General features: G+C 41.1%; 1 protein-coding gene across 1 annotated transcript in view; it reads left to right on the top strand.

Moving 5' to 3' along the window:
* The window catches only part of LOC126471476 (kinesin-like protein KIF3A), a 131,741-nt gene that overhangs the window by 66,391 nt on the left and 44,991 nt on the right, over nucleotides 1-20,359 (top strand). The window contains exon 9 of the mRNA XM_050099679.1: nucleotides 375-481. Within this exon, the coding sequence (XP_049955636.1) occupies nucleotides 375-481 (107 nt within the window). The remainder of the gene's footprint in view (nucleotides 1-374; nucleotides 482-20,359) is intronic.

Below are 20,359 nucleotides of genomic sequence, written 5' to 3'. Positions count from 1 at the left end.
CAATTTCTTTCCTTCATCACTTCTAGTTTTATTGGATTGTGGAAATGTTCCCGTTTTTCTGTGTCGCTCTGTATTTACTTTCAATAAAAGATTATTCCAAATCTGATTTATGAGTATTTCTAACATTTATGGTTCCAGTTTGCATTTTTTCCTCAAAATCTCTAATGTCTAGAAACGTTCGAGCGATAGTCTATCTGTGGTATCACATGAGTTTGAGTGTGAGTGATGAACAATTTGTGCATTTTAAAAGTGCAAAAAAAGTTTTCTTGTATCTGAGGTGCAGTATGTGAATTTATTTGTAAACAGAATTGAATATATAGTAAATGGTAAATGCTGAATTACATTTCTGAATCATATGTACTTTATCATTACAGACAAGTGTTGAGACAGAAGTTAATGTACCAGAGGAGGTGGGAAATGTTGATAGAGACAAGTTGGCCGAGGAAGAAGAAAAACATGAACTGGAGTTGAAGAAAGCCCAGTAAGTAAACAAAATGTGTTTATCATATCATTTCCCTCTCACTCTAGGTTACAGTGGGAAATTGGTTACAATACTTAATGACAGTCTTGAGCAGTTTGTTTTCTATCTTCATAAATGAAGGCACTTGATACAAGTGGTACTTTATGCACACCAGCTGCAATGAAAAATGTTTGTGACCTCATTAATACACAACGTTGTTTGATGGAAATCAATGGAACATTCAGGATGGGATTCAGTTACGTGCAATAAATAAATCACTATTCACCAAGTAAAAGAGACACTTATGAGCAAATATGCTTGTGCCTTTCTCTTGTTTTACTTATGTAAATCTATGTGCCCGCTTGATATAGTGGCCTCAAATTATTGTGATACAGTATACAATTAAAGGGTATTCTATTGACAGGGATAGCAAAACACACGTTTTGAGGTTACTTTGGATAAATATCCTTGAACTGTAAGTGACCCCATATTAATTAGAGGTCCCTCTATTGGTTTGGGAAATAAAATAGCATTATAAATATAATTTTACTTTTAATGAGAACCCAAATGAGGTATTCAGTTGGCACTGGATGTTCATGAGATATTTCATGAATGGACGCTGTTTAGATTGATTCCACCGACATGTCATGAAAACAAAATAAAAAATTAAAAGCCACTAATGACTTCTGAAGAGATGTTCAGTGCAAAATGGATGTTACAGTGATTTATTTCATAGGAAGTGCAAAGGATTCCGCTCTCGCCCTATATGGCACATGTCACAGTAGATGTGCAATTCCACCTTATTTATATATGTGAACACCCCATTTTGTGTAAGGGGGGAGGGGGGGGGGTGGATATTGTCGAGTACCCATCTGCTTTCATTCCCCTCTTGAAAACAGAAGCAACAATTATCCAAAAGTTATCCAAAAGAACTGCATTGGCTAGTTTTGTCATCTTGTTGAACTTAATGCCTAATAACACACTGGCCAGTTGTTGGTATAGACCTGTAGGAAACTTGAGTTACAGCAGACTACTCTCGTAGTCTGTGGCATTATCAAAGCTACTACAAAATTTGAGCTTACTCGGGGATGGAATAGCGTAGGGTTTGTATGCTGGTTCAGGAGACCAATTTTACTGAAGAGATACCTCTCTACACTCCCCTGAAAGCATTACCATATATATACTGACACTCTGATTTTACACTTTATAATACTTTTATACCTCCAGAGGAATATGTCACACACCGTGTGATCACTGATTTGATGTGTTGACTACCTCTACCCCCTTCATCATCTTGGAGGATTTTGATGTCCAAAACCCTTTGTGGGGTAGTTTCAAAATTTCTCAGTGAGGCAGTCTACTGGAACAAGTATTTCTTCTTTTTAAATTTTGACAGTATTATAAAAAGGATAGATCGCTACTAACCAAATAGCAGAGATGTTGAGTTACAGATATGCACTTTAGAGGCCTTCTTGCAAATGACAGAACACACAAACACACACACAAGCAAACACAATTCACACACACATGACCACTGTCTGGCTGCCGAGGCAGACTGTGAGCAGCTGCATGTGATGGGAGAAGCAGTCTGGATGGTGAGGGCAAGGAGGAGGTGGGGTCAGGGAGGGGAAGGGATAGCAGGGTAGGCAGTGGGGACAGTAAAGTGTGCTTGAGCAAGCATACAGTGATGAGGTTGAGAGAGGATAGGTGCAGACGATTGGGGGAGAGGGGGGGGGGGGGGCAGCATAAAAGGAGATAAGTAAAAAGACTGTGGGTACATTGGTGGAATACAGGGCTGTATCATGCTGGAGTAGGAACAGGGGGGCTGATGGATGACGACTAACAAAGATTGAAGCCAGGAGGGTTACAGGAATGTATGATATATTTCAGGGATAGCTCCCATAGGCACAATTCAGAAAAGCTGGTGTTGGTAGTTAGAATCCAGATGGCCCAGGTTGTGAAGCAGTCATTAAAATGAACAACAACCTGTGCCATCTGGGTCCTTCCTGCCAACACTACTCATTCTGAATTGCACAGTTGGGAACTCTCCTCGCTACATATCCTACAGTCCCGCAACCTTCCTGGCCTCAACCTTCATTAGCCATTGTCCTTCACCACCTGTCCCCCTCCCTGTTCCAATTCCAGCAATACACAGCCCTCTGTTCCACCAACATTCTCCAGTCCTTTTACTTCTCTCCTTTTCCACTGCTGCAACAAAGAACTACTGTAAAGCAGCAACAGCAGGTAAAATCAAGTGGTAAACCATCCAATCATGTCAGTGTGATTCTATCTGATGCTTCATCTGACTCTTTCCCAGAACTGATGGAATGTCAGATATGTGTGGGGCAATCATCTCCCCCATGACTGAATCCCCACCCACTGCAGTGAAACTGGATGAGGTGCTACCCCCGTGATAGTTGGCTCCCATATTTCAGTGGAACAACTTGCAGGGGTTCAGGAAGCATGTAGTGGACTTTTTCTACTGTCTCAGGATAGACCACTGTGTCTGTGTCTCCAGGACACTAATTTCCACCAGTCGTATGCCCCTGAGCTTCAGTGTTATGTACTTCACAAAAGGGACAACCTGAGTGGAGAGAGAGCTAGAGGAGGAGTAGGTATTTTCATCAGTACCGACTACCACTTCTCGCCTCTCCCCCTGACAATGAATTTACAAACAGTTGCCATATCAGTGCACGTACGTCATCCGTTGACAATATGTTCCCTTTACCTGCTGCCACGTGATGCGCTCGATGAAGAGGCTATAATTGACCTTCTTACTCAGCTCCCCACCTGTTCATCATCTGTGATGATTTTAGTGCACACAGTGTGCTTTGTAGCTCTGCAACTACTTGTCTCAGGGTACAGCAATTGAGAGGCTCCTCGTGTCATCGTGTGCATATTTGCTAAATACGGAACAGAGCATGCACTTCTGCACTGCAACTGGGGACCATTCTCTGCGATCGATCTCGTACCTTGCTCTCCAGCCCTCGATCACCCACGGCTCAATGGGAGTGATCAACGACTTGCATGGAAGTGATCACTTCCCGATCTGTATTCACCTGCCAGATAGAGTATAACCCAAAAGGAAACCACTGTGTTGGGTGCTCAGTAGAGCAGACTGGACACTTTACAGGTAGCCAACCCAGTTTGAACATCATGTCAATGCTGAGGAATGGGTGGATCATGTTACCAAAATGATCCACCGCACTGCTACAGCGTCCGTTCCACAGTCCTCAGGACAGTTGAAGAGGCAGCTCGTCCCTTGTTGGAGTGATGAATGCCACTCGGCAATCAGAACTAGGAATGTGGCTCTGCATAGGTTCAAATGCCAGCCAACTGCAGGGAATCCTGCAGTCTTTTGGGTGGTGAGAGCAAAGTGTCACTAGATTATTCAAGAGAGCAAGAAGAGGTCACGACAATAGTTCCTGAACACCATTAATTGTTCCACGAAGAGTTCTGTTGTGTGGGAGACCATCAGGAAAATTTCTGGGAGAGGAGGGAGGTGCCCCATGGCTGTTGTAGTAGGGAACGGCACAGCACTCTCCAGACCTACCTGTGAGACATTACCCAGATGATGGTCGCCTATTTTGCCACAGTTACTTCAACCACTAGTTAGGATCTAGGTTTCCAGTGCCATATTGTGGTTGCTGGTCCTTTCTGTCGCCACGGTATTTTTGATACGAGTCGGTGATATCCTGTCTCATCACTTTGAGCAGGAGAACTGTGTTCCTCAAGGTAGTGTTTTAAATGTGACTGATTTTGCCATAGCTATTAATAACATTACGTCAGTAGTGAAAATTCCTGTCCAGTGTTCTTTGTTTGTGGATGACTTCTCTGTGTTTTGTTTGCTCTTCTTAAAGCCTTGCAATGACAAACGTGTCAGTTGCAAATAACTCTTCGAGGTTTTGATGAATGGGAGGAACACTGTTCTTAATTTTAAAGATGCAGTGAGGTTTCTGGGCCTCATATTTGACTGTAAACTTACATATTTGCCACATCTTAAGGACCTGAAAAACTTGTCCCATAAGTCTCTAAGTATTTTAAAATGCCTTAGCCACAGTACATGGGGAGCAGACAGGACTTACAGCATTTGTGTGCTCTTGGCTAGATTATGGGTGCACAGTGTATGAGTCTGCAAGACCCTCTTATTTAAAGATGTTGGATATGGTGCACCATGAAGGGATTTGGTTGGCCACTGGGGCATTCAGAACAAAGCCTATACCAAGCCTCTGTGTAGAGGCTGGTGAACCACCACTTCCTATCAGGTGATGGCTACTTGCAGTACGCCAGGTATATAAAACACTGTCCATACTGTACACACCCACATACCATAGTGTTGCTCGACCTCCAACGGAAAGGCTTTTTTGCAATGGACGATGAGGCCCTATGGGATTCACACACAGGATTGCCTTTCAGAGATGGGTGTGGCTGGACATAATGTTTTACATCATGGTTGGAGAAGATTCCCACCCTGTCTCCTCCGGACGTCCGGACTTATTTTAGACTTGACCAATTTTAAGAAAGATAGTACACCATATTTTACATTTCAGTGTCTGTGTTTTAACATTTTAGATACGCATCACAGTTTCACGGTAGCAGCTCCAAACAAGGGAATTCCCGCCTGTCGTGTTCCCTGACCAAGTCACCTGGATTAGCCTTCGTGCTGAGTATACTGTTTTCTCAGTGGAGCTCCATACAACCCTAAAGGCACTGGAGCAGATGTGACATATTCAGGGCAAATGGTTTCTCATCTGCTCAGATTCTCTTAGTACCTTACAATTGTTTCAGAATCTGTACCCAGCTGAGGAGTTGGCCCAGCTGATAACTGACCAACTATACTTGCTCCAGTGGGAGGGAAAGCAGGTGTTATTCTGCTGGGTGCCAGGTCATGTAGGGATACAGGGCAATGAACAAACCAATGGGGCTGCCAAGGAGGTGTTGAGAGGACAGGATGTGGCACAATGTCGTGTTCCCATGCAGGCTGTTGTTACTGCACTACACAGGAAGTTCATGTAGTAGTGGGATGAGGGATGGCTGGTATTAACAGATAATAAACTGCAGTTGGTGAAGTCAGCTATCCAGCTATGGCATTCCTCTTGCGAGTTGCTCAGGCTGTATGAAGTGTCCCCTCACATGTCTTTGAATTGGGCACTGCCCTCTTACACATGGCTTTTTACTACAGCGATAGGATGCCCTGGTTTGTGATGTATGTGGTGTGCAAATCTCAGTATGCCATATTTTAACAGAGTCTATTTTATACTATGGTGCAGAGGCAGAAGCAAATATTGATGGGGATCTGCCCTCTATTTTAGCTGATGATAAGATGAATGTGACTAAGGTTTTAAAGTTTTTTGATGTGTCTGGAAACTGTACTAAGCTTTAGGGTTGGAGGTTTTAGTGTATTGTAGAGTGGTTGGCTCCTCCTTGTTTTATTCTTGCAATCAGCCAGCCACACCCATCTGCTATATTGTTTAACTCCTTATTTCACTTTCTTCCTGTTTACAGCTAGAGAGCAAAAATCTCACTCCTGCATGCTGCACTGTTGCTGTCCTTTGCAACAACTGAATTATTCATTCAACTGTCCCTTCTCTCTCCCCCCCACCCCCACTCCCACCCCACCCCCACCCTTGCAGCAGAGAATTGTAAATGAAAGTGTCAGAGCTGTAGGAACTGTAGAAAAAGTTGGTTTCGTGTCACCTGGAAAGCATTGAAATTGCGAGGAACCTGTAACAGAAATGGATGGTTTCAACAATGATGTTTTAAACTGCTCCATGTGAATGATGAATGCCCGACATCACAGAAACGTGTTACAGTTATGCAGGAGAAAATTGTCTTCAATGGTAAGCATTTCGTCAATGTAAAGAATTTTAAAAGGCGTTGGTTCCAGATACGTTAAGAAGAAAGTTTTTAGTTCAAAGAAGTGGCATAGGTGCAGCACAAACTACATCCCATATAAAGATTTATGATACAAGAGAAGGAGGTAGTTCAATAGTGTATTACTTTAATGAAACATGGGTCAGATAGAATCATTCCAGGAAGATCTGCTGGAAAATGAGTGATGGTACTGGTAGTTTTAAAGTTCTCATAGGAATTTGTTCTCGAATAATCATTCTGCACGCTGACTCTTCTTCTGGTTTTGTTTCTGAGAATAAACTTGTATTTACGTGTAAGAAAAATGGCAGTGACTTTCATTCAGAAATGAACGCTGTCCGTTTCATGATGTGATTCACAATTCTTGTCATACCTTGCTTTGAAGTCGGTCATTGCCAGTTATAATTCAACTGTTACAGAGAAAACACCAAGTACAAACACCAGAAAAATGGAATTTTTCCCTGGCTTCAGAATAAAAATATAAAGCACAGTATAAACCAGGCTCATGCTGATCTCCTCCAGCTCGTTAATTTGTACATGTCGTGTGACAGAACATACAAACTTGGCTTCCTTGCACATGAATGGGGTCACACAGCTTTGCGTTTATCCACATGTCACTGTCAGTGTAGCCCCATGGAATTAATTTGGGCAAAGTGTTAAGGCTATGTGGGAGAAAAGAATTAAACATTCAAGATAATCTACACTGAATCGATTGTGCATGAGGCAATAGACAACATCCCACCTCTAGCGTGGACACGGTCTGTGCAGGTTCAGAAAGAAGAATTTGACAGGGAAGTGATGGTGGATATAAGCCTTGAACTTATCATCGTAAATTTACAATCAGATTCTTCAGAAACAGACTCAAATAGAAGTGATAATGGTATTATGAATTTACAAACAGTTGCCATATCAGTGCACGTACGTCATCCGTTGACAATATGTTCCCTTTACCTGCTGCCACGTGATGCGCTCGATGAAGAGGCTATAATTGACCTTCTTACTCAGCTCCCCACCTGTTCATCATCTGTGATGATTTTAGTGCACACAGTGTGCTTTGTAGCTCTGCAACTACTTGTCTCAGGGTACAGCAATTGAGAGGCTCCTCGTGTCATCGTGTGCATATTTGCTAAATACGGAACAGAGCATGCACTTCTGCACTGCAACTGGGGACCATTCTCTGCGATCGATCTCGTACTTTGCTCTCCAGCCCTCGATCACCCACGGCTCAATGGGAGTGATCAACGACTTGCATGGAAGTGATCACTTCCCGATCTGTATTCACCTGCCAGATAGAGTATAACCCAAAAGGAAACCACTGTGTTGGGTGCTCAGTAGAGCAGACTGGACACTTTACAGGTAGCCAACCCAGTTTGAACATCATGTCAATGCTGAGGAATGGGTGGATCATGTTACCAAAATGATCCACTGCACTGCTACAGCGTCCGTTCCACAGTCCTCAGGACAGTTGAAGAGGCAGCTCGTCCCTTGTTGGAGTGATGAATGCCACTCGGCAATCAGAACTAGGAATGTGGCTCTGCATAGGTTCAAATGCCAGCCAACTGCAGGGAATCCTGCAGTCTTTTGGGTGGTGAGAGCAAAGTGTCTCTAGATTATTCAAGAGAGCAAGAAGAGGTCACGACAATAGTTCCTGAACACCATTAATTGTTCCACGAAGAGTTCTGTTGTGTGGGAGACCATCAGGAAAATTTCTGGGAGAGGAGGGAGGTGCCCCATGGCTGTTGTAGTAGGGAACGGCACAGCACTCTCCAGACCTACCTGTGAGACATTACCCAGATGATGGTCGCCTGTTTTGCCACAGTTACTTCAACCACTAGTTAGGATCTAGGTTTCCAGTGCCATATTGTGGTTGCTGGTCCTTTCTGTCGCCACGGTATTTTTGATACGAGTCGGTGATATCCTGTCTCATCACTTTGAGCAGGAGAACTGTGTTCCTCAAGGTAGTGTTTTAAATGTGACTGATTTTGCCATAGCTATTAATAACATTACGTCAGTAGTGAAAATTCCTGTCCAGTGTTCTTTGTTTGTGGATGACTTCTCTGTGTTTTGTTTGCTCTTCTTAAAGCCTTGCAATGACAAACGTGTCAGTTGCAAATAACTCTTCGAGGTTTTGATGAATGGGAGGAACACTGTTCTTAATTTTAAAGATGCAGTGAGGTTTCTGGGCCTCATATTTGACTGTAAACTTACATATTTGCCACATCTTAAGGACCTGAAAAACTTGTCCCATAAGTCTCTAAGTATTTTAAAATGCCTTAGCCACAGTACATGGGGAGCAGACAGGACTTACAGCATTTGTGTGCTCTTGGCTAGATTATGGGTGCACAGTGTATGAGTCTGCAAGACCCTCTTATTTAAAGATGTTGGATATGGTGCACCATGAAGGGATTTGGTTGGCCACTGGGGCATTCAGAACAAAGCCTATACCAAGCCTCTGTGTAGAGGCTGGTGAACCACCACTTCCTATCAGGTGATGGCTACTTGCAGTACGCCAGGTATATAAAACACTGTCCATACTGTACACACCCACATACCATAGTGTTGCTCGACCTCCAACGGAAAGGCTTTTTTGCAATGGACGATGAGGCCCTATGGGATTCACACACAGGATTGCCTTTCAGAGATGGGTGTGGCTGGACATAATGTTTTACATCATGGTTGGAGAAGATTCCCACCCTGTCTCCTCCGGACGTCTGGACTTATTTTAGACTTGACCAATTTTAAGAAAGATAGTACACCATATTTTACATTTCAGTGTCTGTGTTTTAACATTTTAGATACGCATCACAGTTTCACGGTAGCAGCTCCAAACAAGGGAATTCCCGCCTGTCGTGTTCCCTGACCAAGTCACCTGGATTAGCCTTCGTGCTGAGTATACTGTTTTCTCAGTGGAGCTCCATACGACCCTAAAGGCACTGGAGCAGATGTGACATATTCAGGGCAAATGGTTTCTCATCTGCTCAGATTCTCTTAGTACCTTACAATTGTTTCAGAATCTGTACCCAGCTGAGGAGTTGGCCCAGCTGATAACTGACCAACTATACTTGCTCCAGTGGGAGGGAAAGCAGGTGTTATTCTGCTGGGTGCCAGGTCATGTAGGGATACAGGGCAATGAACAAACCAATGGGGCTGCCAAGGAGGTGTTGAGAGGACAGGATGTGGCACAATGTCGTGTTCCCATGCAGGCTGTTGTTACTGCACTACACAGGAAGTTCATGTAGTAGTGGGATGAGGGATGGCTGGTATTAACAGATAATAAACTGCAGTTGGTGAAGTCAGCTATCCAGCTATGGCATTCCTCTTGCGAGTTGCTCAGGCTGTATGAAGTGTCCCCTCACATGTCTTTGAATTGGGCACTGCCCTCTTACACATGGCTTTTTACTACAGCGATAGGATGCCCTGGTTTGTGATGCATGTGGTGTGCAAATCTCAGTATGCCATATTTTAACAGAGTCTATTTTATACTATGGTGCAGAGGCAGAAGCAAATATTGATGGGGATCTGCCCTCTATTTTAGCTGATGATAAGATGAATGTGACTAAGGTTTTAAAGTTTTTTGATGTGTCTGGAAACTGTACTAAGCTTTAGGGTTGGAGGTTTTAGTGTATTGTAGAGTGGTTGGCTCCTCCTTGTTTTATTCTTGCAATCAGCCAGCCACACCCATCTGCTATATTGTTTAACTCCTTATTTCACTTTCTTCCTGTTTACAGCTAGAGAGCAAAAATCTCACTCCTGCATGCTGCACTGTTGCTGTCCTTTGCAACAACTGAATTATTCATTCAACTGTCCCTTCTCTCTCCCCCCCCCACCCCCACTCCCACCCCACCCCCACCCTTGCAGCAGAGAATTGTAAATGAAAGTGTCAGAGCTGTAGGAACTGTAGAAAAAGTTGGTTTCGTGTCACCTGGAAAGCATTGAAATTGCGAGGAACCTGTAACAGAAATGGATGGTTTCAACAATGATGTTTTAAACTGCTCCATGTGAATGATGAATGCCCGACATCACAGAAACGTGTTACTGTTATGCAGGAGAAAATTGTCTTCAATGGTAAGCATTTCGTCAAGAAGAGAGTTTTTAGTTCAAAGAAGTGGCATAGGTGCAGCACAAACTACATCCCATATAAAGATTCATGATACAAGAGAAGGAGGTAGTTCAATAGTGTATTACTTTAATGAAACATGGGTCAGATAGAATCATTCCAGGAAGATCTGCTGGAAAATGAGTGATGGTACTGGCAGTTTTAAAGTTCTCATAGGAATTTGTTCTCGAATAATCATTCTGCACGCTGACTCTTCTTCTGGTTTTGTTTCTGAGAATAAACTTGTATTTACGTGTAAGAAAAATGGCAGTGACTTTCATTCAGAAATGAACGCTGTCCGTTTCATGATGTGATTCACAATTCTTGTCATACCTTGCTTTGAAGTCGGTCATTGCCAGTTATAATTCAACTGTTACAGAGAAAACACCAAGTACAAACACCAGAAAAATGGAATTTTTCTCTGGCTTCAGAATAAAAATATAAAGCACAGTATAAACCAGGCTCATGCTGATCTCCTCCAGCTCGTTAATTTGTACATGTCGTGTGACAGAACATACAAACTTGGCTTCCTTGCACATGAATGGGGTCACACAGCTTTGCGTTTATCCACATGTCACTGTCAGTGTAGCCCCATGGAATTAATTTGGGCAAAGTGTTAAGGCTATGTGGGAGAAAAGAATTAAACATTCAAGATAATCTACACTGAATCGATTGTGCATGAGGCAATAGACAACATCCCACCTCTAGCGTGGACACGGTCTGTGCAGGTTCAGAAAGAAGAATTTGACAGGGAAGTGATGGTGGATATAAGCCTTGAACTTATCATCGTAAATTTACAATCAGATTCTTCAGAAACAGACTCAAATAGAAGTGATAATGGTATTATGATGTAGACTTTGGGACAAAGTAATAATATTTCTTAGTTTTAATGAATTGTACTTTAAAAAATGTGTTTGTCAAGATATCAGTTGCATGCATAATAATGACAACTTTGTATCCTTTGAATTATGCAGACTACAATGGTCAACATATTGCCCAAGTAGAAGTTAAGCTTCTCCCGCCGTGTTGTGTGCTCTAATAACATGCGAGAATGCAGCTGGATAAATTCTTCAGAAGTCCGATATTTCCACATGTAAATCCCTGTCATTTTCAAGGCATGAATTGGATAAGGCACTAAAATGGCAGTAACTGTTACTTGCCGAGATATCAGTGGTTTTTGATGTCATCGGTCAGCATTCCCTTTAGTTATTCACAGATGATGGTTAATTATTTGCTTGTTCAATGGATTATAAATACGGTCTCTCACTGTAAAGTTGAACGAGTTAGTTTACATTCATAATGCCCATTAACAGCGAAAAATGTGACAACTTACTGACCATTTTTACGATAGTCTTTTGCATTAGTCTTTTCTATCACTAATTCTTTTTTACACGCAGTGATTACACTTAACTATAGAGTCTCTCTCTCTCTCTCTCTCTCTCTCTCTCTCTCTCTCTCTCTCACACACACACACACACACACACACACACACACACACACACACAAACCTTACACATTTTTAAAAATTTTATTGAGTAGGAGCAGTTGTCAAGCAAATTTAATGATTTTGATTTGTGATTGAAGTTAATTTTGTTGTGAATTAAATTTTTACTTATAATACAGTTCAAATCACAATAAATGATAATTATTGCAAACAGTTTCAATGATCTTGTCATTAGACAATTGTCATTTGGAGAAAAATTATACTTCACGTATTCACAAAGCTGTGTCAACTGTTCTCAACTCCCGATGCCATGCAGAGTAAATCTGTGGAGCAGTGGACACATTGTCATCAAGATATGAATTAATATTTCTCTCATGATGATTGATTGAAATTGGTTTTAATATTTGCTATTCCCCTCATAAATTTGAACGTATAATAAGATGTATCGTAGGCAAACAAGCCTGACTGTTGGCCGCAGCAATGCAGTTCAGCAACATGGACTTTGTTTGTCCGTTCTCTGCTGCCATGCGTCCACATTTCTCATCCCCCCACACTTCCTTTCTGCTCCGCTTCTATGCGTGGAAGTGCCGTTCTATATGATGTGGGCTGTAGCAGACTAAAAGCATAATCATCACAGTTTATAATACGGAAACAGATCTCACCAAGTAGCCTGCTAGTACCCCATTTTGCATACAAATATTTTGTGCAAGTAATGGTGAACATATGACTGATTCGGACTCTAGAGGTGAAGGGACTCCATTCCAAATTTCTGTGTGGATTTTTGAAGGGCCACTCTACCATCAACCACATGGGAAAATGGAAATGAGGGTTTGGCGTCATTGGCCGGGAGGCCCCTTATGGGGCAGGTTCGGCCGCCTTGGTGCATGTCTCATTACATTCGACGCCACATTGGGCGACCTGTGCACCAGATGGGGATGAAATGATGATGAAGACAACACAACACCCAGTCCCTGAGCGCGGAGAAAATCCCCGACCCAGTCGGGAATAGAACCTGAGCCCGTAGGATGGCAATCCGTCACACTGACCACTCAGCTATCGGGGCAGACATCAACCACATAGTTCACTTGGAGTGAATGTCCGTCACCCGCCACTACATCGAATTGTTGTTTTCTTTTCTCATGAAAAACCTTTGACGCTATATAACGTTGTCATATATGTACTGCTCTACATGGATGGGGCTGTAGAGGTACCCTCTCAGTATTTATCCAGAAGATATTATCTCGTCATTTCTTCCATTTTCAGGTAGGTGCTTCTCACAGTCTCTCCCATACAAATGAAAATGGAATCCCACAAGGTTCTGTTTTGAATGTAACCCATTCCCTAATTTCATTTCACAGGCTGATAGAGACCTCAGAACCTACAGTCTTATCTACCTTATATGTTGATGTTTTTTTATTCTAACACATGCCTTTGAACTTGAGTTACAGAATGCACCATAAGAAAAACCGAAGACTTCTAGTTCACTACTTCCAAAATATGCTTAATTCACTTCTGCCACTATCCACCAGCCCACCAACACCTGGACTGTAGTTTACATAAGGAGTTACTTTAGGTGAAAAGATATACTGTTTTGTAGAACTAGTGTATGATGCTGAATGAACATGGCTGCCTCATGTACACAAGCTTAAACAGAAGTATGGTGTAAAACTTGATCTTTAAAGTCAGTAGTTTCCATGCCTGTGTGTAGCTTACTGGTGGCAGTTTACACTGCGAACTTGTACAGGAAAGCAGCATCTTATTTAAACTGCTGTAGTAAAGGAATTATGTGTTGAAAATTGATGGCATTTTCAGCATTGTTAACAATAGACCTTTATTATGTTTAAATACACTCAGGCACTTAAAAAGAACTTTCAATGAGGAATACTTTGAAACAAAATCCTTAATCCCCAGTCTCTTCACATGAGTTTTCAGCTGTTTTTTTAAGAGACACGGTCCAAAATATGTGTGTTCTTTCATGTCTTATCGGTGTCATGAAAACCAGTAAATGCATTGTGCACTGAAATATTTAGTTTCCTTCTCAATATTTTCATGTACAACTTGAAACGCTCCTTTCGTCTGTCCAGAGATACTGTGGCATTGCGCAAGTTCACACTTGTAGCCAAATCCTGAATCCACATACACTTGGCAATGTGAGACATACAAGGTCAGCTGAGGACCATTTTCACAGAAATCAACAAACAAGAAACACATTTTACTGAATTACTTGAATAGTACATATTGGTGATGATGTCTTACTGTATTGTATTTCACAAATAAACGCTACACACACAATACAATAGTGGTGGTGGGGGGGGGGGGGGGGAAGGAGGAGGAGGAGGATTTGTAAAAATTATGAATTTTTTTCCAAAACTCAGTGTCCACAAATTATTTTGTAGCATTAATGTTCTAGTTTAATTTAGGCTATTGAACAAATAATAATTTGATAAATTGGTTCATCAAGGTATTGATTTTTTTCCAAAACTGAATGTTTACAGATTATTTTATAACAGTAGTGTTCTACTTTAATTTAAACTAGTGAACAAATAATAATTTGATAAACTGATTCATCAAGGTACTGTATTTGATTATTTCCGTTGTCATGTTCATGGAAACACTATAGAGCCTGCTCGTAGAACTCTTGGGTAACTTCTGATGAGCCTTCCCATAGAACTCTTGGGTAACTTCTGATAATGTGTCCAAATCTTTCCGTTGTATGATGGTTAACACAAGGTTTCTAGGTTTTATTACAGCTGATCGATCAATGTACTTGAAACTATCTACTTTTGTTTTCTTCCCTTCAGCAATGATTGGAGAGGAAAAGTGTGTTGTTTCAAGTTTGCAGATGTTTTTTTTAAGAACTCTGGCTTCAGACATTTTAAATGGTAGCTTCGTTTTTGGTAATCTGTGAGCAGTGATCTTGAAACTGTACACATTTCAGTCCTTGGCCAGAACCGTACAGGTGCCATTGTGGTTGAGAATCTTGTGATAGTGTAATGGTAAGGTTATGGTTTCAAGTTTTCTCAGTTCCTTTCCAATGGTACCAAATACCCCATCAGGGGGCATGTAACTGTGATCCCAGATCGGGAAGTATTGAGCTATTTTGTCAAAAACTAACAATAAATGTCTACCAGGAGCAGTAGATGTTTGCATTCGGCAAAACTAATTTTTTGTAGATCTTGAGTTTAGAAAAGTTTCACAGTTTTGTCTGCAAGATTAGACAGGCAAATAGTAAGTTTTATAAAATCTATGTATTGCAATGGATTCATCTCATTTAGAAGTACCTGAATACTTATGTAACGCATTTTGCCAAATTTATAGTTGTATAGTTTTGTAAAACGGTCCTCAATTAAATGACATACTGCTCTGTGGATTTAATTGGAAATGTATATTTGCGAACTCTTATTAATTGTCTGCACTAGTGTTCTACCGAATTGGTGCAAACAAGGGCCACCAGCCTTGAGGTACAAACAAGGGTCAGCAGCCTTGCTTTGATCCACAAGACAGGATTAAATTTTGCAACTCAAAGGTCAATAATTAAGAGCCCTGTAGCTACCGAACTACTCTCAGGAAAGGTTCTGAGAACTGACCATTGGACTGGAATGTGTTTGTCGTTAATTGTTCTGTAAACCCTATTCAACTAATTATTTGCAATTACTGTTGATAATTACCATAACAACAACTGGTCCAGATAGCTGTGTCTGTTAAATTGCTGCTTCCAGGATGGGGAGTTGTCAGCAGATTAAAGATGAGGGTTGGTGTGCCAGCCAGCCTGGATGTGGTTTTTTGGCAGTTTCCCACATTCCACTAGCTGAATACCAAGCTGGTACACAAGTCCTTACTCAGTTACACAATTCATAGACATCTGGAAAACTTCCACTCACTCTGCATTAATAACATTACACACAGACAGTCGGGAGGTGCACATGTTCCATCCCGCGAGGGGGGGGGGGGGGCAATAGTAGGGTGATCAGAGGAAGCTGGCCATCCTTTAAATTAATCGTGCCCAGTCCCTTAATAACAATGCCAACCCTATGATGATGTGGGACAAAGACACAAGATAGAAGAGGAATTATGATAACAAAATGGGAACACATTTCAAAGTCAGCTCAAATTTTCATGGAAATAAATGAAATTTATTGGTATCAGTTAATACTAGCCAAGTCCGATGGCAATGTTTCCCTGCTCTGCTCTGAGGGCTTCTTTTACCAAACAGGTTTACTCTAATTAATCCACAACATTCACAGAGAGAAACAGAAAAGTGCCTTAGTAGAATTCAGTGCCCGCACATGAAAATACTGTATTTACTCAATTATAAGATGAGGTTTTCTCCCAAACTTGTCATTTGAAAAATATTTGGTCATCTTATATTCACAGAGTAAACTATTGCTGCTCAGATAACATTTGTACACTGTTTAATATATTAATGTATGGGTCGTCTTACATTTACAGATGAAGCTTTCACTATTAAGGTTCCATACAAAATTATTTTTAAGAATTCGTATGTGTAGAGCTTAGCAAATACTATCTTCATTCGAATAGGCTCAAGGTTTCCCAATGCGCAAAAGTGCTTGATACAGGATCGATCCTGTTCGATCAATCATGTGACATTTAACTCGTGATGCTAGTTCAACAGATGGATATGTGAGACACTGTGAACTAGGCACAACAACAATCTAATCATCTGCTTAAAAAATTGACAGTTTTGTGAAACACAGGAGGAAATAGCATTAAATTCTATCAACCCATTAACTTTTGTTGTATTTGAATAGTTTGCTATAGAAGTTCCCATATGTGTATGGGGACTGTATGCCTACATTTATGCTGCTTTTTAAGTGAAGTTAACATTCAAAGGCAAAGATCTTGTCCTTCAAACACCAATACACGTTTCTGAACCCAATTCAGTATTTTATTTGGTTATGAAAACTAATGAATTGTGAAGTGGATTGCAAATGAAAATTTGGTAGCTGATCATGTATTAGAATACTGGGAAAAATGATACCAGCTTTTAATCAGCTTTAGAACAAGATTGTGACATTCAGATGAAACGAGAAAGAAAATTAATCTATAATTAAATGTCTAACAAATGAACAAATCGCATTAAACTGATTGCAGTTGTTATCACAAAAATAAATTAGAATGAAAAGAACCATTGTAGGGATAGTACCAACAGTTGATATTAGTTCGCAGGATGAGTGACAGTTCGAGAGTTGGACCTAATCATGATTGCGATCTTTCATTCATGTATTAGTTACTGTTCTTACATAGGACCTACACCCTACAAGATATAGCTGTCCATGTTTCACTGTTGCTTAAGAACACCACTACGGAAGGCTTGGAGAGGGAAATGTGACACAGACCTAGCTGACAACTATACTGAGAGTGTGGTGTGGGGAGGGGGGGGGGCAGGGGAGTGGTGAGTGGGCAGCAAATTTCATTTTGCTGCCAACCATGGGAATGTATGCTGCGTACTTTGGCTTTTTATAGACATCTACAATGTATAAACTGCAGTTTGTCTGAACCCATTTGTACTTAGAGTGGAATTGACTTTAAAACTGGCCAAATACTCAACAATACATTTCTGCAGGAGATGCTAAAAGTCTAGATTGTGGCCAGTGGTGTAGTTACATGTTTCATGCAGCAGTGATGTCTACACTCACCATGAGGTATTACCTAAACAGTAGGGTGTATGTCAGCTGCTGATTCTACACAGCCAACAAGAGAGTGGTTGGCAGACGAAATGTTTTTGTAGCAAAAGACATTGTAACATTCTCACATCATTATACGAGAGTTGAATGAAAAGTAATGCCTCCACCTTCATTAATTGGGTTTGGATGGGAATATTTTAATAAATGAAATGCATAAATAATCCTTAGAATGTGATCTTTAATTACCAATATTCATTTTTCCACATAATCACCAGCCAATTGGGTACGTTTCTGCGAATGATGAACAAGTTTTCTGGAGCCGTCAGGAAAAAAAGTCGACACCCTGTTTCCGCAACCACAGTCTCCAGTCTCACAGTTCTCTCAACGTCTTCATCAGAAGCATAAGGATGTCCCTGCAGATTGTCTTTCATTATCGGGAACAGATGGAAGTCAGGCGGTGCTAAATCTGGACTGTATGGAGGATTCCGTTGGTGGTGAGATTCAGTCTCTGAAGTTCTGCGTGGTGGCATGTGAAGTGTGTGGTTTGGCATAGTCATGCTGCAGGAATTATTGTTGTTCCAGGATCAAGGAAATCGACATGGATAACACCATCTGCATCTCAGAACACTGTGGCCATGATTTTTCCATCTGAAGGCTGCGTCTTGAATTTCTTTTTCTGGGGCAGGTCTTTGTGTCAATATTTCATAGACTGACATTTCATCTCCGAGTCGTAATCGTGAACCCACGTTTTGTCTGCTGTCACAATTGAATGGAGAAAGGCATCACCTTCATTCTGATAACACAAGAGGAGTTCCTGGCAAATTTTAAGTCTGTGCACTTTCATTTCAGGAGTCAGCATCCAGGGTACCCATCGTGCACAGATCTTCTGATAGCCAAGCAAAGCAATAATGTTACCCACACATTCTTGTGAAATGCCAATTGTGCTTGCAATTTCTCTCCGAGTGATAATACAATTGTCCTGAATCAATCTGTCAACGTTTTGCTTGTAAAACTCGGTGGTTGCTGTCACAGACCATCCCACTCTTTGTTTGTCATGGAGGTCAGATGTTCCCATCTCAACATCGTTAAACTTACATGCCCAACGATGCACAGTAGTCACATCAACACAATCACCATAAACTGCTTTCATTCTCTGATGAATCTCCTTTGGGGTGACACCATCTGCTGTCAAGAATTCAATGACTGCATGTTGCTTAAATCGCATTGACCGACCATCTGCGCAGGGTTCCATACACTGTAACAACACAAACGTTAAATGCTAGGGCTTCTCACCAACTGGAGCTGTAGAGAAAAGGCTACGAAACAAGCCAGTACGTGTCGCATACCAATGCTGCCAACTGTTGAAGAGTTACGAAGGTGGAGGCATTACTTTTCAGTCAACCCTCGTAGAAGCGAAATCTGCTGTCTCCTTTTTTTTTAAAAGAGAGAGAGAGAGAGAAGGAAAAAAAAGACACAATATATTTCAGAGAAACAATCAGATGTTTGTAACAATGAAGATATAAGTTTCACAGCAGCCTTGTTAAGATGATGATGATGATTAAGATGAAAAATAGTGGTAGTGCAGATGACAGGCTAAACAAAAGACACAGTGAAGATAAAAATTAATGTCAACAATTTCTTTTTGCTTATTTTAGTGCTCCTTGTATTATCAAAATGTAGAAAACCAATAAATGGTATAAGTTTAGAATTGGTGTAATGGTGACTTTTGAGACATATACCTTATCTCAATAAAAGTTTGTAATTTTGGTTAGTAATAATATGTAACAAAATAAATTTATCTCAAGGAGCCTCTTTAAAAAAAGGGGGGGGGGGTGTCATCTTACATTCAGAATCATCTTATACTCGGGTAAATATGGTGCTTTGTTAGTTTTCCATACTGAAAAAGTAGCTCCATTGATCACAGAGGACCACTAACTACAAACTTGTGAAATGATAAGCACTTAAAACACAATAGTTGGTGGACATAATTGTTCAAGGTGGGGCTGTGCACTGGTGAGAAATTGAATTAGTTATATACCATATTTATGTTGGCATTGTTGTCAGTAACACAATATCCTGTTGCAGAGCATGTTCTACATCATGAGAGTTGTGACTTCAGTATCTATTTCAGTACACATACCATCTGGGTCCTTCCAGTAACAGCAGTTTCTCAGAACTCTGCGGGTTGGAATTGGCATTGCAACATGTGCTTGGTTCTTGCCACCCACCTGGCCTTAATTTCTGTTAATGTCTTTCGTCTCAGTACTTCTTTTCAGTAACTATTCCTTTTCTTCACTCACTTTTACCTCTCTGTATCATTTGCTTTCTGACGACCCACCCCCTGCGTGACCTGGGTACCAGGTATAATGTATTTTAGCTTTCCACTCTTGCATGATGTTTTCTCAGTAATCTCTGTATTGCTTATTACCCTATCTTCCACCGTTAAGCTCTCAGGTTTCCAAACTCTTTCAGTGTAGTCCCCAATAATCAATCTTTCCTTCTCAACCCATACAACAAGTCTCCCCTGACCTGGGGTTCTGGGTAACTTTTACATACCTTCCCATTTTCTAAACCCCACCAGTCCTCTTCCTCGAGTCCTCTTCTCTTCCCTTCCCTTCAACCCTTCAGCCAGAAAAATGATCCATTGGCTCCAAAAGCTTGCACATTTCCATAACTTTTGTATGTTTTTTCCTCCTGCTGCCACTTAATCATTAGGCTTTTTTTTCATCCAATTATATTACGTGTTTACATTTACTTGTTATGGCATGTACTGCTCAAAAGGGGCCAACAATTCTATAATATTGGTTGCACCCAGCTCTAAGGTGCCTATATCCTTTTCAGCA

The sequence above is a fragment of the Schistocerca serialis genome, chromosome 3 (genome assembly GCF_023864345.2).
Source record: "Schistocerca serialis cubense isolate TAMUIC-IGC-003099 chromosome 3, iqSchSeri2.2, whole genome shotgun sequence".
NCBI lineage: Eukaryota > Metazoa > Arthropoda > Insecta > Orthoptera > Acrididae > Schistocerca > Schistocerca serialis.
The sequence above is the reverse complement of the archived record's forward strand: the minus strand, read 5'-3'. Positions and strand labels throughout refer to the sequence as shown.